Genomic DNA, 21,060 nt, shown 5'->3' with positions numbered 1-21,060 from the left:
TTCTTTATTGAAATATATAAGTTAGCTGTTCATAATTAAACAATATTAAAAATTTCATGAGTTTTTCTATGTTTATCACACATTGGTCGAGTCTATTATCAGATGTTACACTTTTTTCATGCTTGCACCCAAAGTGACAATTGTTCAGCCTTTATTTCCTCCAGTGAAAGGTTATTTGAAACATAATTATCTTTGTGTAAAACTGCAGTATAGAACTTAACCATGATCCACCTCAAATACAATGGCATATTAATGCCTGTGTTTGATGTTCCTGTCTTTGTAGTCATTTCAGACCGTTAATAGCAAGTTAAACTGCTGGCTGTTTAGTCAAAACCTTAATATTCACGGGGACACATTTCTAGAGAATATCGTGAATATTAAGTATACGAATATTATTTATTCTATGGGTCTTTCGGTAAAGCCACGTAGATAGAAAAATAATAAATAAAAATATCACGACGTTTCGATCGCAACACAAGCAATCGTCTTAAGGTGAGAGAGAGGAGAGATATGAATATTAATAGGCACATGTTATGAAAAAGTAGGGTTAGGGGCATAAACATATATTACTTTTAACATAAAACATATAAACTGTGTATATATTAATGAATACACTTATTGTATAGTATTATTGTGTTATTCAACTTGCCTTTAATAATGATGGCATGCGTGTGTTGGGCTTCTCTAAAATGTAGCCAACCGCGTATATTGGATTTGGTCCTTATATATAATTAATGTACAGCGTTGTGGGATGCTGTTGACATGAATGATGCTATATAAAATGAAAAGTATTATTATTTAAAAGTGCGAATATCAAAGAATATATATTATACAGGACGTATTTTTTGTCATGAAAGCACCCACGTGGTGGATAAAGTGCAGGCGGACAAAGATAGACTGAGAGGGAGAGCGTAACGTGGGCAACTTTAGTGGTCTCACGATCTACACCGCTCCCATTCCTCACAAACTCTTGTCAGGCAGTCGGGTGCTATGGCCGCAAATATTTCAAATAGTACTACAATACATTTGTTGAGAATGCACAAAACAGTAATCACAAAACCCGCGAATATTAAGGGTTTGTGGTGATGTATAAACTGAACTCTGCCAAATAAATATTGGATTTTCACAACTCACTGGCTCAAGATCGCCAAGGGTATATGAGCCCCATGCTACGTCCAATTGAGCATGGAGACTTTAATTTAGAGCTGTGATGATTCTTTGATTAATCAACTGAAATGTATAATGGACTACTTTTTTCAACGGTTTTACTTAACTTGACTCCTGTGTCATGGTCAAATTTTGCAATCAAAATTTAGTCTACTTCCTGTTATCCAATTAATTCTAAATTTTGCACACGTACTCAGATCCAGTGACAATGCATGCCTTATTCAAAATCGGCATCAATTAATTCGCTACTTTTAAGCAATCTACATTTTGTATGGACGCCTTATTATTGATATATATTTGTGTAGGTCAAAAACGCCGTGGTCCCTAAACTCTTGAATCGCCTCGCCCAAGAACCAGGCACCACGTGTCTCAGGCGCGCCAGTTGTGAATAAAACCGTTGTTTTAAAAACAACTTTTAAAAAGGAGTTTATTGTCATCGAATACTCGGACAACTTTAAATCTAACAGCCACCTCTATATCCTGCCTCCCAAAGGTGGGAAACCCCCTCCCGACAAGCCACAGCCAGCGTGACGTGGCTGATGATGCGGTGACGGCACCTAGCCCCACTTATTGCTTTCCCTTCCTGTGGCACATGTGGGAAACAGGGGTGATGAGCCTTTTCCTTCCAACTATTTTTGTGTTATTTGATTGCTCTAGTAATCAAAGCAATAATCTCTCAAGCAATCCATTACTTAATGTATTGGATATCCCAGCTGTGCTTTTCTGACATTACCACAAAACAAGTCATAATGCAATCAAAAACATAGCAGCTCATTCCCAAAACTTTATGACCACCACTTATACATTTGCGTCCACAATGCTCACACGCATCAGTTGGCTATTGATCACTTACACTTGTTGATACAGAGGCGGAGGGCAACATGCGTGATCAGTACCAAACAGCAGCGGCATCGAGTGGGCGGCTGTGGTGTTTAATTATGTATTGAGAGAAAGCAAGGTGAGCGATGGGGACTTTGTGAGCCGGGCTCATACTGCTTCTGTGAGATGCACTGTGATGACACTCTGTGACCTTCACTTATGCTAGAATAGCGACAATTGAACCGGCGCATCCAATTACACTGCAACATCGCCGACTGTAGTAAAAGAAAATAATCATGGTAAACAACAACTATAATGAATAGCAAATGTCGTGCACCGCACATGAATTACAGGGAGTATTACTCTCAGTGGGAGGTGAGGTTCTTGTTGGGCTTTGATTTGAATTGGCCAATCAGCATAACCTATGTCTTTGCGATGGGTTCCGTGGCTTATGGAGGTTTAAGTAAGTTCTGTTTTATAAAGATGGATGATCAACTAAACAGGGAGCCGGTTCATTTATCAATTTGTAATTAACTGCATATACGCTACCCGCACACATTAAGTCGCTGAAACAGCAACACGTTGCAATAGTTTGAATAAATGAAGTAATATTTTTAAAAAACAAAAAAAACACGCGTTAATGAAATGTACCCTACTCGTAATGGCAGAACTCCAGGAAGTGACCGCAAAGCTTGCCATAACGTAAGGGACCGTGGTGATTTACAGCCAACGTCAGTTGAGCGTGGACAATTAGAACCAAGCCGAAACATAACATATACAAATGAATGTTTCAAAATAATTGTTTTTATTTTATTTGATAGAATATAGTATTGTCATAAGTATGACGTAAGTATACCAAGTTTGCAGTCGATACCACATTGGGAAGTGGGTTAAAATTGAGTAACAAGATTTTAGGATACGACAACAACAACAGACAGAGTGAGTTAAATAAAAGCATGTAATAATAAAAATGAGACGCTGAAAACTTTTTCAAGGAGATAACATCCATGTCAGAGCATTGGACCGTGCCGCTGAGCACCTAAGTCTGAATGTGGGCAGCTATCCAAGGTTAAACCATGCTGTCAAGTAAAGTGCATTAATGGTCTCAGCCAGGCCACCCCTGCCTGCACAGAGACAATTCACATTTTTTTGTTCTAACTTAATTCTGCATATTACAGCGATGAGAACTATAAACTCCTATACAACTATAAACAATGTTTAATTTTACCAGGCCCACCGAGCTATATAGCTCTTTTTCAGAAGTGACCTGGCCACAAATGATAGCTCAACGAAGTGGCTTATCACGTGGAAATTTAGAGCAGCTCTAAGCGCATGTTTATAAATTTGGATGGAAAAAACAGAAAACCTGGAGAAAAACCCACGCGACCATGGGGAAAGAGACATGCAAACTTAAAATATACAGGTGTTAGGGTCTGGATCTAACCCACGACCTCCTGTATACCAGGTGAGGTAATTAACATATCGCCTCAAACAATCCAATCCAAATTCTACAATCATAGAGCATGTGAAAAAGCACCATCTAGTCTTGGTGGAGGGGGGCCACATGACGTGCAGCTAAGACTGCAAGAATATCTTCTGGTATTCAACTGTTTCCTTTGCACAGGGTCACGCAATGGTCGCTTTAAAAGGTTATGCTGAGCGTCTCTCGCTGATTATTTCAATGGAACAGGCGACAAATAAAAAATGTAAACAAGTGTCATGTTGACATGATAATTTGCAGCTTACCTGGAATCCATGCCCTTTATGTTATCATCATACAATACAGAACGTGTGCTGTTCCAGCCTTAATAGGTATTCTCTAACACCAACTGCACCAAGAGTATATCCAGGTTAAATGAGGTGACTTTATTTTTACACTGTATATGGCTTCTACATATATATACTATTGAAACCGCGATTTGCATGCGGTGATAAAATCCAGATGACCCTTGCCATAAGCAACGCCATTCGCAAGTTATACAAACACCGAGCGTGGCGACCTCCTCTGTGTCAGTTGAGCCTAAAATCCATAACAGTGCGTGGTGCGGTTGTGTGTCACCGTCAACTGCCACTGGCACTGAGAAAAAAAAGGAGGCCACACAACCCGCCTCGTTCATCCTCCATTTGTCGTTTGAGCATTAATATGTTTTCGTGAGCATTATTTCTTAATTGGTCTTTACTTTGAAATATTATATTTGAATGTGTGACCAGGGGGCATTTTATCAATCCCAGATACCATAGGAAGGTGCTGTTGGTAAAAAAAGACTGCTTCTCTGAAAAGTACTGCTACTGCCAATTGCTATTGGTTTTGTGGCTCACAGGGAACTGTGATGGGTATATTGATGGGTGCGCCAAGTCCACATAAGGGGAAAAGGGGACAACCAGGTCTGAGGTTAGGGCAGCTTTACCTTGTTTAAGGGGTGGGGGGGGGCATACAGAAACTCATGGGAGGCGTGGGGGAAGGGTGGATAGGATTGGGCTACTAATGAGATGCAGTGGATATTTTTTAAAGCACCAGTTTTTCTTGCGAGGCAACCACTTATGTCTACTGCCTCCTCAACCTACACACACAGACAGCATCTCACAATGGCGTGGATGTAAGGATTTGGGCTGAACAAATTCTTGCCAGGTTTATTGTTTGGAGGTACCGTGGCTACACACATCTTTCATTGGTCACAGCTACCCATAAAACCTTTCCACAGTCAAAACTTGCACCCGCTTTTCAACCAAAGTACTATAATGCAGCGAGGGGTTATTTATATATTTGTTTCTCCAGCCTGTTACTGCATTTAATGGACAAGCAAATTAACTGTATGCACAGCGTGTCATTATAAGTTTAATTGAATCACATTTAGAACTTCATGTAAAGTGTTCCAAATAAGCTGACAATATATCCTTTAAGAGTGAGATATCTATTTATATCATAGATGCATAAATTGATTTGTTGTTGCAGAACAATATAAAAAAAAGTGCTATGGGGAAGCTTGGAATGTATCTTTAGTCCATCACAACGTTCATTCAGTAAAAGTGACGTGCTCATATAACGGCAAAACGTTAATACCTGCATATCAACCACAACGATTTCAAATCAGTAAGGCCCCTACTAAAAACATTTGGGAAAAAACCAAGAAACTGTGACAATCCCAAGAAAATGAGAGAGAAATCCAAAAAACCAAGGCACAGTAACATATACTTGTCATGCAGGCAAGGATGAGTTGACTTTTGAATGGGCGTTGGGGGGGATTACTAAATGAGTTTGCGTAGCAACAAAATGCTTATATACCCCACTTAGTAAAGGGCACCATAGTAAATTAAATAATACTGGTAGGAACCTCCTGGTTACACCAATCCAGAGGGGATTATTGTGTCCGTCCGTCGTGCAGGGAGGGGCTGGGTGGGGAGGGGCTGGGTGGGGATTGTGGGGCTGGGTGGGGAGGGGAGGGTGGGGAGGGGCTGGGTGGGGAGGGTGGGGAGCTGCTGGGTGGGGAGGGTGGGGAGGGGCTGGGTGGGGAGGGTGGGGCTGGGTGGGGGGTGGGAGGGGTGGGGCTGGGTGGGGAGGGGCTGGTCACCCCGTACGTTTAACTTTTACTCACACCGGCTTGTGCCCGACCTCACAGTCGGCCATATTTGCGGAATACACCACGCCGCCGTTGACCCTGGCCATTGACTGAGCAACCTAACGTTCCTACCAGCTCCCTCCGCAGGAATGTGTTAATGACCTTGGATTTTTTTAAAGTTTCCTGCGTTTTTCTCATAGAAAAGCTGTAAGACAAAACTTTTTGAGCTGACCCTTACATAAGACCGGAAAAATTGGCAGCAGCTGCCGGCGCACTGCAATAAGCCGGGCTGAGTGCATACGAGAATCCATTGGATTGCTGTGATGAACTAGTAATTGTACGTTCATAAAAAACACTCCACGCCATAGAAACCATTTATATTTAAATATGGTCATTTCAATTGCATAATGGTACTGGTCAAACATTTCAATGCAGGACCCTACTGAAAAAGGATCTCAAGATTCAGTGAGGCTTTTACTGGATAAACAAAGGACATTATTCATGGAATATATCATCCTAGCATGATGCCATATTCGTTGAGGCATCCAGTGAGTAGTCATTGTGTCTGACATCTATTCAAGAACTTTGCAGCTGCAGTGAAGTGAGTGTTGGAAGCATTGTGGGGGATGAGGCTAAATGCCTCCTGTGATTCGCATTGGAGTTGTCTTCGTATTCATAAGTTTGAAGCGCAGGATCAAATCACAGCACAAAGAGTACGCATGAGTGAATATGTCTTATTAATACGAGCAGATAGATGAGTAATTAATGTGTTATTTCCAAGGACAGTTAACAGAGTAGCTCGCCCCCTTAGATTTAATTGGATAGTGGCAGCTTATTCCTCCTTTTATTTTACGTGCATATTTATTCATATAGATAAAGTATCATGTACTAATAGCACAGTTAATATCAACATTTAGGAAGATATATTGTGGCCGATGTATGCACGCACACCCTGGTTGCATATTACATGATTTTAGAGGTGGTATTAAGACAAAGTGTATAATGCAGAGCTTGGGGAATTTGTAAACTGGGCCGCATTCGAATAGCAAATCGCACCATCTCTCACCCTTCTTCCTTGGACTTTTCATACATCTGTAATGACAGTAGAGCCTCTATGCGGTGTGAGTGGACTAGTGGCCACGGGATGTAATGACAGGGGTATCAGTTGTGAGTGCGACGAGACTAGGAGCATGATCAAGTGGCAGAAGAGGACGGTAGACTGGTAGAGTCTGCCGGTTGAGCGAGCGTCCAGAGTCAGCGAGAAGGTTCGGGGAAGTGGGGCGTGACCTCAGTTGGTATATAAGGGAGACTCTGGGCTGTTGCAGTGGGGTCTCTGCCTGTGTCAAGTGAATGTGTCTTCAATAAAGTGCCATCTTAGGAGAAGTGTGTCAAATCATTACACATACACTGTGACTATGTTACCACTAAAATCGTGAATCAGATGGTCTTTAATCTGTCAACAATATATTTTTTTCTGTCCAAAAGTTTGTGACTTTAATGCAAACACACAAAACAGAATAATGGATATGCTAATTATTGCCCCGATAAAACTGGAATCACTATGGTGATGGTGCTTAAGATTGAAATAAAAATTCAGTTACCTCATTTTCAACATGTACAAATTCCGAAAAATTCAGCTCCGTGTAGGTTTTCATAATATTATTCCTCACCATTATTCCTTTTAATAATTTGTATCTATTCAATGCACAATCGAAATGGATTATACATGCGTTTAGTGTAAAAAATAACTCTAATAATGAATTCGTATGAGTTTGATGCCAAAAACTAGCCTATTATTTTCATCTAAATTTTGTTTACCCACATTCCTTTGTATTTATACTGCAATTTACTTTTTAAGTATTTTCTTTAATAAGCTGTGAAAATGCATCTTGGGATGTTCGACCAATTTCTTTTGTAAATATTTGTGCCCAGACAAAACCCATGCACTACTATGAGAGACAGAATAAATCTACGAGTTGAGAAACACCTACCTTCTAAACCTTGTAACAAGATGACAAGTTGCTGTACTCGTAACGAATTGGCATGTTCTGATTACGTGACAAACCTTACTAAATGGCTGTGTTTAGTGGTGGTGGGTTTAACGACACATGTATATATTTATGGGATCTATCCCCAAAAACCTATATTATGGATGATATTGGTCGCGAAAGCCTACGTGTTCTATCTTGATTTGAAGCTTTCGTGACTACAGGAATCCATACTCTTTGGTTCTTTGGGTAAAGTCACGTAGGTATAAAAATAAAAATAAATAAATCACGATGTTTCTGGCGCAACACAAGCGTTCATCATCAGGTGGGGAAAAAAACATTGTAATGAATGCACTGCACAAAAAAATACATATTTTTGTAATGAATGCACTGCTTTTTTCCCTTCTGTATCTGCTTTTTAAATGCTTGGGTAGCCAATGTATCTCTTTACGTACAGGGACATATAATGGGAATGAGGTTTGTTGTCTGCTTATGTTTTTCTTATATTCTCTACAACAATGCACATGATTATTTTGTATTGTGCTTTTATAGTTCTGCATTAAACTAGGCCCCATTTATAAGAGTTCACTAGCATTGGTACAATGAAGCCTTGCTATGCTGATGAAACAACGAATGCAAAACCAGTCCTGAGTTTGCTTATTGAACAGATACTGCCAAAATTATGCCCTCTCAGAAGACTTTGTGGCTGATGGAATGTGTAAAAAATACGTTTTTTAAATGTCAAGGGACAGATATGGCAAGGAAGGGTTTTTTCTGCTCATTTGGTTACGTGACTTTATCGAAAGAACCAGAGTACCATCATTGTAACTGGTAATTATTACAGTCTATCAACAAATAACCAAGAAAATAAGGAGGGATGCTGCAATGGGGTAATGGTTAGTATACTGGACTTGCAATCCAGAGGTCAATGGTTCCTTCTTCCGGCACCACGCTGATAAAAAAAAAAATTTCCTCCATCTCTGTCGACCCCACAGTATAAATGGGTACACACCAGTTGACCTGCAGGTCGTGTGTGGTGGGGTGAGGTGTGGGTAATCCGACCGTTTCCAAAATGTTTGGTGAGCGTTGAAGAGTAGGCCAAATTCCCTCTTGGAAGGGGCTCTCGAGTTCTCTCAAATGGAGGCCCTCTCAGCAGCAGTTGCGTATGTAAGCAATTTCAAGGTTGTACCTTTATCTACAAGTTATTAAGGCGAGATGTTTTCAACGTAACTTCTGTGCTTTTATACGTGGGAAGTGAGGACAGTGAGGGATGCGAGTGGAGTAAAATTGGGTTAGGTTTGGGGAAAGTAGAGGTTGTGGGGTTGAAGGAGTGGAGGGAAAACAGAGGGACAATATTTGGGCCATTAAGTTGGTTACCTGTGGGCACCTGGTCCAGGGCCCCCACTCAGACATGACACACGCTCCAGGGCACTGCAGCACACACGCTCGTGCATCCTGGGGTCTCTCCGTGGGGTCGCACCACACTTCCTCCACAGGTGTGCCCGGGCCCTCCACACCCTGTACCTCACACCTGCAGTGTGTGCGCACACACACACACACAATTACAACAATTACAACCCGACCAAGTGCTGGTGACGTTTGACATTGCCTCTTGCTGTAGAGGTTCGCGATTTGTGGCCTGCGGCCGCCCTAAAAATTACTGTATGCGTTTTAGTCATACATATGCTCCATCTGCTTCACATTGGATGCTAAATATCCCATGAGTGTAATTGTCATGGGATATTTAGCATCCACAAACTTGCCAAATGTGTTAAATTATTACACATTACATGATTGAAAGAGACCACAAAGTAACATTATCCCCTACAATGTCTGTGCAGAAGCGCCACCCTCCCTCAAAATTTCGCTTGGGAGATCATCACTGCCGTTCCTGGTCTCAGACTCTGGATTGCCTTCAGTAGTTGCTCAACAGATGGAACCTCATCCAGCAACTCACAGGGGGTGACTATTACTTCCAATATTTCAGGCACTGCAGCCTCAGCAGGGTCATCCCCACTTTGTGCCATGTTGTTTTCCAGGCTGAGGGATTTCCCCTCCCCCAGGAACTCACAGAAATGCTCAGCAAATCTGTGAACCTGTTCCTGGGGGTTGGAGATTGGATCACTGTTCTTTCCCCTAATAATGGTAATAGGTGTGGCGCTGCAGGTTACTTTTTTGATGGCATTAAAGAGTGATTTGTGATCGAGGGCCACTTAGGCAGATTCCATCTCCTCAGCAACTCGCGACCACCACCCATTTTTGCAGTGTCTCACGTCTCTCCGAACATCTGAGCGAAGGCTGCGGTAAGCCTCCTCATTCTCTGATGTGGGATGCTGAACACCTACTCTGTCAGCCAGGGTCTCTGGGGAGGTCTGGACTGTGTACCCAAGGCAGCCATCGCAGCTGCATGAGCCACATTTCTAAACCTTGCCCATTTCCCCTCGACATCAGGAGGAGTGGGGGACGATGCCAACCCCAACTGCAAGCGATAAAGGAATTCTTGCTTGCAACTTTCATCAGCTAGCTGAGACCAGGCCACTATGGGTTTGAATGACGTCTTGGGTGTACACCCACCACTGGAGTGGAAGAATGGCAGGTGCATCTTACATATGACAAGGTACCCAAGGCAGCCATTGCAGCTGCATGAGCGACATAAACACATACATAACTGACATAGTTGATGCAGGCCTGGAGGAATGGTTGTTGATCACTTTCATGTGGGTAATAATTTCAAACCTGCAGAGTACACGGAGGCCATCAGAATGCAGTACTGCAAGTAAGCTGTAGACCTATCATACGATTTTTTTGCATTAAAATGCGTATTTATCTCTGAATAATCTGTTTTCCTCCAACAGTGTAAAATACTTGGCCGAGAATCCCAAACTGGTCTATGCTAAAGAAAAGTAGCGATGCTCAGTCAAATGTTTTTCGGGGTGTATAAAATAATTTATATTATTGTTATTAAACTCGAAATCACAAACTCGCGAGCATGAATGCACACAAAATGATATAATACATATACCAGGCCTGTGCCCAAGAGGTATATTTTGTGCGCGTATTTAAGTGATGAGTGAATCAATACAATGCAACATAATGGTGTTTGATACAATGGTACAGTATACGATACCATTTAAATTAACTGATGCAGACATGCACACATTGTTGTAGTCATCCAAGCCCTCACAAACTGAGGCCAAAATTATATGTATATATATAAAAGTATAAAAATGGCAAAAGTAAATATATTTAACTAGCAGAAGTACCCGGCGTTGCCCGGGTGAAAAATATATTTCTTAATAACCTTACATATATATACAGATACTAAGGTATTGTCAAAGCCCGGTGGACTTTGACAATACCACTCACGCTCACCACTCACTCTCTCTGTCTCCACTCACCCTCACCCTAACCACTCACCCTCACTACTCACTAATCACCCTCACCACTCACCACTCATCCTCACTACTCACTAATCACCCTCACCACTCACCACTCATCCTCACAACTCACTACTCACCTTCACCACTCACCTTCACCACTGACCCTCACCACTCACCCTCACCACTCATCCCCACCACTCACCCCTAACCACTCACCCTCACTACTCACCATCACCACTCACCCTCACTACTCACCATCACCACTCACCCTCACCACTCACCCTCACCATTCACCACTCACGCTCACCACTCACCCTCACCACTCACCCTCACCAATCACCCCTCACCACTAACCCTCACCACTCACCACTCACCCTCACCACTAACCTGCTATGATTACAGCAGTGCATACTGACTGTGGTGGTAGATACTATGATTACAGCAGTGCATACTGCTGTGGTGGTACCTGCTATGATTACAGCAATGCATATTGTGGTGGTATCTGCTATGATGAGAGGAGTACATATTGTGGTGGTGGAACTTGCTATGATGACAGCAGTACATACTGAGTGTGGTGGTACCTGCGATGATGACATCAGTACATACTGAGGTGGTGGTGGTGGTACCTGCTCTGATGAGAGCAGTACATACTGTGGTGGTGGTACCTGCTATGATTACAGCAGTGCATATTGACTGTACTCACCACTCACCCTCACCATTCACCACTCACATGCTCACCCTCACCACTCATCCTCACCACTCACACTCACTACTCACCACTTACCCTCAACATTCACCCTCACAACTCACCACTCACCAATCTCCCTCACCACTCACTCTCACCACTCACCCTCACCATTCACCCTCACCACTCACCCTTACCACTCACCACTCACCCTCACCACTCACCACTCACCCTCACCACTCACTCTCACCATTCAACTCACTATTCAGCCTCACCACTCAACCTCACCACTCACCCTCACCACTCACCACTCACCGTCACAACCACCACTCATCCTCACCAATCACCACTGACCAATCACCACTCACCCTCACCACTCACTCTCACCATTCAACTCACCATTCAGCCTCACTACCCAACCTCACCACTCACCCTCACCACTCACCGTAACAACCACCACTCACCCTCACCACTCACCCTCACTACTCACCACTCATCCTAACCAATCACCACTGACCATTCACCACTCACCCTCACCACTCTCCACTAACCCTCACCACTCACCCTCACCACTCACCCTCACCACTCACGCTCACCACTCAACCTCACCACTCTCCACTAACCCTCAACACTCATCACTCACCACTCACCCTCACCACTCACCCTCACGCTCACCACTCACCCTCACCACTCACGCTCACCACTCACCATCACCACTCACCCTCACCACTCACTAATCACCACTCACAACCGCAACTCACCCTCACCACTCACCCTAACCACTCAACCTCACCACTCATTCTCACCATTCACCCTCACCACTCACCCTCACCCTCACAACAACCACTCACCCTCACTGCTCACCACTCACCCTCACCACTCACCCTCTCCACTAACCCTCACCAATCTCCCTCACCACTCACCCTCACCACTCACCCTCACCACTCCCCACTCTCCCTCACCACTCACTCTCACCATTGAACTCACCATTCAGCCTCACCAATCACCCTCACCACTCACCACTCATCCTAACCAATCACCACTGACCATTCACCACTCACCCTCACCACTCTCCACTAACCCTCACCACTCACCCTCACCACTCACCCTCACCACTCACGCTCACCACTCAACCTCACCACTCTCCACTAACCCTCAACACTCATCACTCACCACTCACCCTCACCACTCACCCTCACGCTCACCACTCACCCTCACCACTCACGGTCACCACTCACCATCACCACTCACCCTCACCACTCACTAATCACCACTCACAACCGCAACTCACCCTCACCACTCACCCTAACCACTCAACCTCACCACTCATTCTCACCATTCACCCTCACCACTCACCCTCACTCTCACAACAACCACTCACCCTCACCGCTCACCACTCACCCTCACCACTCACCCTCTCCACTAACCCTCACCAATCTCCCTCACCACTCACCCTCACCACTCACCCTCACCACTCCCCACTCTCCCTCACCACTCACTCTCACCATTGAACTCACCATTCAGCCTCACCAATCACCCTCACCACTCACCACTAACCACTCTCTCACCCCTCACCCTCACCACTCATCACTCAACACTCACAACTCACCCTCACCACACCCTCACCACTCACACTCACCACTCACCCTCACCACTCACCACTCACGCTCACAACTCACCCTCGCCACTCACCCTCACCACTCACTAATCACCAATCACAAAAGCCACTCACCCTCACCACTCACCCTAACCACTCACTCTCACCACTCACCCTCACAACAACCACTCACCCTCACCGCTCACCACTCACCCTCACCACTAACCCTCACCACTCATCCTCACCAATCACACCCTCACCAATCACCCCTCACCCTCACTGCTCACCCTCACTGCTCACCCTCACCGCTCAGCACTCACCCTCACCACTCACCACTCACGCTCACCACTCACGCTCACCACTCACCACTAACCATTACCATTCACCCTCGCCACTCACTAATCACCACTCACAACCGCCACTCACCCTCACCACTCACCCTCACCACTCACTCTCACCACTCACCCTCACCACTCACCCTCACAACAACCACTCACCCTCACCGCTCACCACTCACCCTTACCACTCACCCTCACCACTCACCACTCATCCTCACCAATCACACCCTCACCAATCACCACTCACCCTCACTGCTCACCCTCACTGCTCATCGTCACCGCTCACCCTCACCACTCAATCTCAGCACTCACCACTCACGCTCACGCTCACCACTCACCCCTCACTAATTACCACTCACAACCACCACTCACCCTCACCACTCACCCTCACCACTCACCCTCACCACTCACCCTCACAACAACCACTCACCCTCACCACTCATCCTCATCAATCACACCCTCACCAATCACCACTCACCCTCACTGCTCACCCTCACAGCTCACCACTCACCCTCACCACTCACCCTCACCACTCACCACTCACGCTCACCCTCACCACTCACCCCTCACTAATCACCACTCACAACCGCCACTCACCATCACCCTCACCACTCACCCTCACTAATCACCACTCATCCTCACCAATCACACCCTCACCAATCACCACTCACCCCCACCACTCACGCTCACCACTCACTACTCACCCTCACCACTCATCACTCACCACTCTGCCTCACCAGTCACCCTCGCCACTCACCCTCACCACTCACTAATCACCACTCACAACCACCACTCACCCTCACCACTCATCCTCACCACTCACTCTCACCACTCACCCTCACCACTCACCCTCACAACACCCACTCACCCTCACCGCTCACCACTCACCTTTACCACGCACCCTCACCACTCACCACTCATCCTCAACAATCACACCCTCACCAATCACCACTCACCCTCACTGCTCACCCTCACTGCTCACCGTCACCGCTCACCCTCACCACTCACCACTCACGCTCACCCTCACCACTCACCCCTCACTAATCACCACTCACAACCACCACTCACCCTCACCACTCATCCTCACCACTCACCACTCATCCTCACCAATCACACCCTCACCAATCACCGCTCACCACTCACCACTCACGCTCACCACTCACCCTCACCACTCACTAATCACCACTCACAACCGCCACTCACAACCGCCACTCACCCTCACCACTCACCCTCACCAATCACACCCTCACCAATCACCACTCACCCTCACCACTCACGCTCACCACTCACCCTCACCACTCATGCTCACCACTCACCATTACCACTCACCCTCACCACTCACTAATCACCACTCACCACTCACCCTCACAACAACCATTCACCCTCACCACTCATCCTCATCAATCACACCCTAACCAATCACCACTCACCCTCACTGCTCACCCTCACCACTCACCCTCAGCACTCACGCTCACCCTCACCACTCACCCCTCACTAATCACCCCTAACCACTCACCCTTACTACTCACCATCACCACTTACCCTCACTACTCACTATTCACCACTCACCCTCATCACTCACCCTCCCCACTCTCCCTCACCACTCACTCTCACCATTCAACTCACCATTCAGCCTCACCACTCACCCTCACCACTCACCACTCACCGTCAAAACCACCACTCACCCTCACCACTCACCCGCACTACTCACCACTCACCCTCACCACTCTCCACTAACCCTCACCACTCAACCTTACGACTCACCCTCACCACTCACCCTCACCACTAACCAATCTCTCACCCCTCACCACTCACCCTCACCACTCACCCGCACTACTCACCACTCACCCTCACCACTCTCCACTAACCCTCACCACTCAACATCACCACTCAACCTTACCACTCACCCTCACCACTCACCCTCACAACAACCACTCACCCTCACCACTCACCACACTCACCACTCACCCTCACCACTCTCCCTCACCAGTCACCCTCGCCACTCACTGTCACCACTCACTAATCACCACTCACAACCGCCACTCACCCTCACCACTCACTCTCACCACTCACCCTCACAACTCACCCTCACCACTCACCCTCTCAACAACCACTCACCCTCACCGCTCACCACTCACACTTACCACGCACCCTCACCACTCACCACTCATCCTCACCAATCACCCCCTCACCAATCACCACTCACCCTCACTGCTCACCCTCACTGCTCACCGTCACCGCTCACCCTCACCACTCAACCTCACCACTCACGCTCACCCTCACCACTCACCCCTCACTAATCACCACTCACAACCACCACTCACCCTCACCACTCATCCTCACCAATAACACCCTCACCAATCACCGCTCACCCTCACCACTCACCACTCACGCTCACCACTCACCCTCACCACTCACTAATCACCACTCACAACCGCCACTCACCCTCACCACTCACCCTCACCACTCACCCTCACCACTCACCCTCACCACTCATCCTCACAACAACCACTCACCCTCACCACTCATCCTCATCAATCACACCCTAACCAATCACCACTCACCCTCACTGCTCACCCTCACCGCTCACCACTCACCCTCAGCACTCACGCTCACCCTCACCACTCACCCCTCACTAATCACCATTCACAACCGCCACTCACCCTCACCACTCACCCTCACCATTCACCCTCACCACTCACCCTCACCAATCACCCTCACCACTCACCCTCACCACTCACCTTCACCACTGACCCTCACCACTCATCCCCACCACTCACCCCTCACCACTCACCCTCACTACTCACTATTCACCACTCACCCTCATCACTCACGCTCCCCACTCTCCCTCACCACTCACTCTCACCATTCAACTCACCATTCAGCCTCACCACTCACCCTCACCACTCACCACTCACCGTCAAAACCACCACTCACCCTCACCACTCACCCGCACTACTCACCACTCACCCTCACCACTCTCCACTAACCCTCACCACTCAACCTTACGACTCACCCTCACCACTCACCCTCACCACTAACCAATCTCTCACCCCTCACCACTCACCCTCACCACTCACCCGCACTACTCACCACTCACCCTCACCACTCTCCACTAACCCTCACCACTCAACATAACCACTCAACCTTACCACTCACCCTCACCACTCACCCTCACAACAACCACTCACCCTCACCACTCACCACACTCACCACTCACCCTCACCACTCTCCCTCACCAGTCACCCTCGCCACTCACCGTCACCACTCACTAATCACCACTCACAACCGCCACTCACCCTCACCACTCACTCTCACCACTCACCCTCACAATTCACCCTCACCACTCACCCTCTCAACAACCACTCACCCTCACCGCTCACCACTCACGCTTACCACGCACCCTCACCACTCACCACTCATCCTCACCAATCACCCCCTCACCAATCACCACTCACCCTCACTGCTCACCCTCACTGCTCACCGTCACCGCTCACCCTCACCACTCAACCTCACCACTCACCACTCACGCTCACCCTCACCACTCACCCCTCACTAATCACCACTCACAACCACCACTCACCCTCACCACTCATCCTCACCAATAACACCCTCACCAATCACCGCTCACCCTCACCACTCACCACTCACGCTCACCACTCACCCTCACCACTCACTAATCACCACTCACAACCGCCACTCACCCTCACCACTCACCCTCACCACTCACCCTCACCACTCATCCTCACAACAACCACTCACCCTCACCACTCATCCTCATCAATCACACCCTCACCAATCACCACTCACCCTCACTGCTCACCCTCACCGCTCACCCTCACCACTCACCCTCACCACTCACCACTCACGCTCACCCTCACCACTCACCCCTAACTAATCACCACTCACAACCGCCACTCACCCTCACCACTCACCACTCACCCTATTCCCATTTTTAAAAAAACTTGCTTACGTGTCGCCAAGTGTACACCACTCACGCTCACCGCTCACCCTCACCGCTCACCCTCACCACTCACCATTCACGCTCACCACTCACCCTCACCACTCACCCTGACCACTCACTAATCACCACTCACAACCGCCACTCACAACGCCACTCACCCTCACCACTCACCCTCACTACTCACCACTCATCCTCACCAATCACACCCTCACCACTCACCCTCACAACAACCACTCGCCCTCACCACTCACCACTCATCCTCATCAATCACACCCTCACCAATCACCACTCACCCTCACTGCTCACCCTCACCGCTCACCACTCACCCTCACCACTCACGCTCACCCTCACCACTCATCCCTCACTAATCACCATTCACAACCGCCACTCACCCTCACCACTCACCCTCACCATTCACCCTCACCACTCACCCTCACCACTCACCCTCACCATTCACCCTCACCACTAACCCTCACCATTCAGCCTCACCACTCACCCTCACCACTCACCACTCACCGTCACAACCACCATTCACCCTCACCACTCACCCGCACTACTCACCACTCATCCTCACCAATCACCACTGACCAATCACCACTCACCCTCACCACTCTCCACTAACCCTCACCACTCAACATCACCACTCAACCTTACCACTCACCCTCACCACTCACCCTCACCACTAACCAATCTCTCACCCCTCATCCTCACCACTCACCACTCACCCTCACAACAACCACTCACCCTCACCGCTCACCATTCACCCTTACCACTCACCCTCACCACTCACCCTCACCACTAACCAATCTCTCACCCCTCACCCTCACCGCTCACCATTCACCCTTACCACTCACCCTCACCACTCACCCTCACCACTAACCAATCTCTCACCCCTCATCCTCACCACTCACCACTCACCCTCACAACAACCACTCACCCTCACCGCTCACCACTCACCCTTACCACTCACCCTCACCACTCATCCTCACCAATCACACCCTCACCAATCACCACTCACCCTCACTGCTCACCCTCACCACTCACGCTCACCCTCACCACTCACCCCTCACTAATCACCACTCACAACCGCCACTCACAACCGCCACTCACCCTCACCACTCACCCTCACTACTCACCACTCATCCTCACCAATCACACCCTCACCAATCACCACTCACCCTCACCACTCACGCTCACCACTCACCCTCACTACTCACGCTCACCACTGACCATTACCACTCACCCTCACCACTCACTAATCACCACTCACAACCGCCACTCACCCTCACCACTCACCCTCACCACTCACTCTCATCACTCATCCTCATCAATCACACCCTCACCGCTCACCACTCACCCTCACCACTGACCCTCACCACTCACCCTCACCACTCACCACTCACGCTCACCACTCACCCTCACCCCTCACTAATCACCACTCACAACCGCCACTCACCCTCACCACTCACCCTCACCACTCACCCTCACTACTCACCACTCATCCTCACCAATCACACCCTCACCAATCACTACTCACCCTCACCACTCACCCCCACCACTCACGCTCACTACTCACCCTCACCACTCTCACCACTCACCCTCACCACTCACCAGTCACGCTCACCACTCACGCTCACCACTCACCCTCTGGAATGTAGAGTCAAGAGAATGTGAGTGGAAATGACTTTCTGCTCGATTGATCATGCGGCGATACTGCGCAGACGTGCTGTTACAGCCGTGATCAGCTGGTGGTGGAAATTCCACGTTCCCATGGCGCGATTGGTTGACGATATCGGGGAGGGTGGGGGGAAGGTAAACACGCCCACTCATGCAATCCCCCCCACCGAACACCACCGCGAGTGTGTGCGAGTCTGAGAGTGTGAGTCTGAGTGTGTGTGAGTCTGAAAGTGTGAATGTGTGAGTCTGAGAGTGTGAGAGTGAGTGTATGTGTGTGTGTGTGAGTCTGAGTGTGTGAGAGTGAGTGTATGTGTGTGTGAGTCTGAGTGTGAGAGTGAGTCTGTGTGTGAGTCTGAGAGTGTGAGTGTATGTGTGTGTGTGAGTCTGAGAGTGTGTGTGTGAGTCTGAGAGAGCGAGTGGTGAGTCTGAGAGTGTGAGAGTAAACATAATCTCATTGAATATCGCCCGTACTGAGAGTGCAAATGTGAAGAAGCTGGAGCGAAAGCTTAAAGAGATTTATTTATTTAAATAAAAAAAGTTGTCAAATATCAAAAATGTAAATATTAAAAACATTTTTTACCAAATGTCTGTCTATAGTTTTCTGGTTAGATTTTTGTTGCTATTTCTTTTATACCTGATGATGATTGCTTGTGTTGCAATCGAAACGTCGTAGTATGCTATTATTTAATGTATTAATTTATCTTTATACGTCACTTTACCGAAAGAACCAAAGAATAATTCCTGCAGTCACAAAAGCTCCAAATTAAAACGGGAACAGGGCGATTCTAAATGAATCTACAACCTTCGATTCCTTTGCGCGATTCAGAGAATCGATTCTTGGCACGGTCGGTTTTAGATTTTAAATTACACAGTTGTATTTTCATTGGTATGTTATGTTTTAAAGTTTTCAGAAGATTTTAAATGTATTTTCCCCCCGGGCAACGCTGGGTATATCGAGTTTATACCACAAAGTCGTCGCCTAAGACGTGTGGGGCGTCGAGGCCTAGTACCGTGCAGAGCCTCCGGCCTCGCCTAGATTGCCCACCCGGCTGAGGCTGGGTGCTGTGGCCGTCACCCCCCCCCCCCCCCCCGCGCTACAATAATACTGTCTAATCGCTATCATTTTATTATCTACCGACCCTATGATAGTAATTGCACACATTGGGGTGGGGGGGGAGTGAAGAGGACGTGAAACTTTGATGAATTTACCTCAGCGTCGCGTGTTAATGCGTGCGCATATTTTTAACGTGAATTAAAAATGGCGTCCACCTCGAAGCGGCGTTGCTAACCGTTGCCATGGGCCAATCGCCCGTTGCCAGGGGCAACCGCCTTCACTCATGCGCAACGGCGTGCTTCGTTACGTGCTGGTCGGCAATAGTAAATAAATAAATAAAGAGAAATCGCACTAAATAGATAATCGGTCCGATTTAAAGTTTAGAAACGAAAAATCCGAAATGCCTAAGTTTACCGCGGGGCCGGGGGCGTGCCCACCTGCAAAATTTAATCTCGGCGAACCCCACGGTCCGAGAGCTACATCCCCCGGAAGGGAGCGTACGCAGATGGACAGACGGACGGACAGACAGACAGACAAAAAATGAATTATATAGGTTAGATGGAACAGCTCCACTGGGTTGGCATGAAGAGAGGGACAAGTACATGCGAGGGGAAACACGCTTTCACCAATGTGATTCACCTAGACATCTTTTCCCAACAAATGGATTGGAGAAATAAAGGCTAAGTACACAAATGTAGAAACATTTACTATCTGAGATTTACTGATTACATAGTCAGTATAACAATAAATATAAATCCATTAAATACAATGACCAGATAACACCTCAGTTTATGTAACACAAAAATTATGAAATAAAGAGCCAGCTGAGTCAGT

At 47.4% G+C, this 21,060-nt stretch overlaps 1 protein-coding gene across 6 annotated transcripts in view; it reads right to left on the bottom strand.

Moving 5' to 3' along the window:
* The window catches only part of LOC144933004 (thrombospondin type-1 domain-containing protein 7A-like), a 576,967-nt gene that overhangs the window by 68,417 nt on the left and 487,490 nt on the right, over positions 1 to 21,060 (bottom strand). For all 6 annotated transcript variants that reach the window (XM_078857465.1, XM_078857438.1, XM_078857456.1 and 3 more), the window contains one exon: positions 8,909 to 9,062. In XM_078857465.1, the coding sequence (XP_078713591.1) occupies positions 8,909 to 9,062 (154 nt within the window). The remainder of the gene's footprint in view (positions 1 to 8,908; positions 9,063 to 21,060) is intronic.

The sequence above is a fragment of the Lampetra fluviatilis genome, chromosome 1 (genome assembly GCF_964198595.1).
Source record: "Lampetra fluviatilis chromosome 1, kcLamFluv1.1, whole genome shotgun sequence".
Taxonomy (NCBI): domain Eukaryota; kingdom Metazoa; phylum Chordata; class Hyperoartia; order Petromyzontiformes; family Petromyzontidae; genus Lampetra; species Lampetra fluviatilis.
Note: the sequence above shows the minus strand (reverse complement) of the source record. Positions and strands in the feature narration are given on the sequence as shown.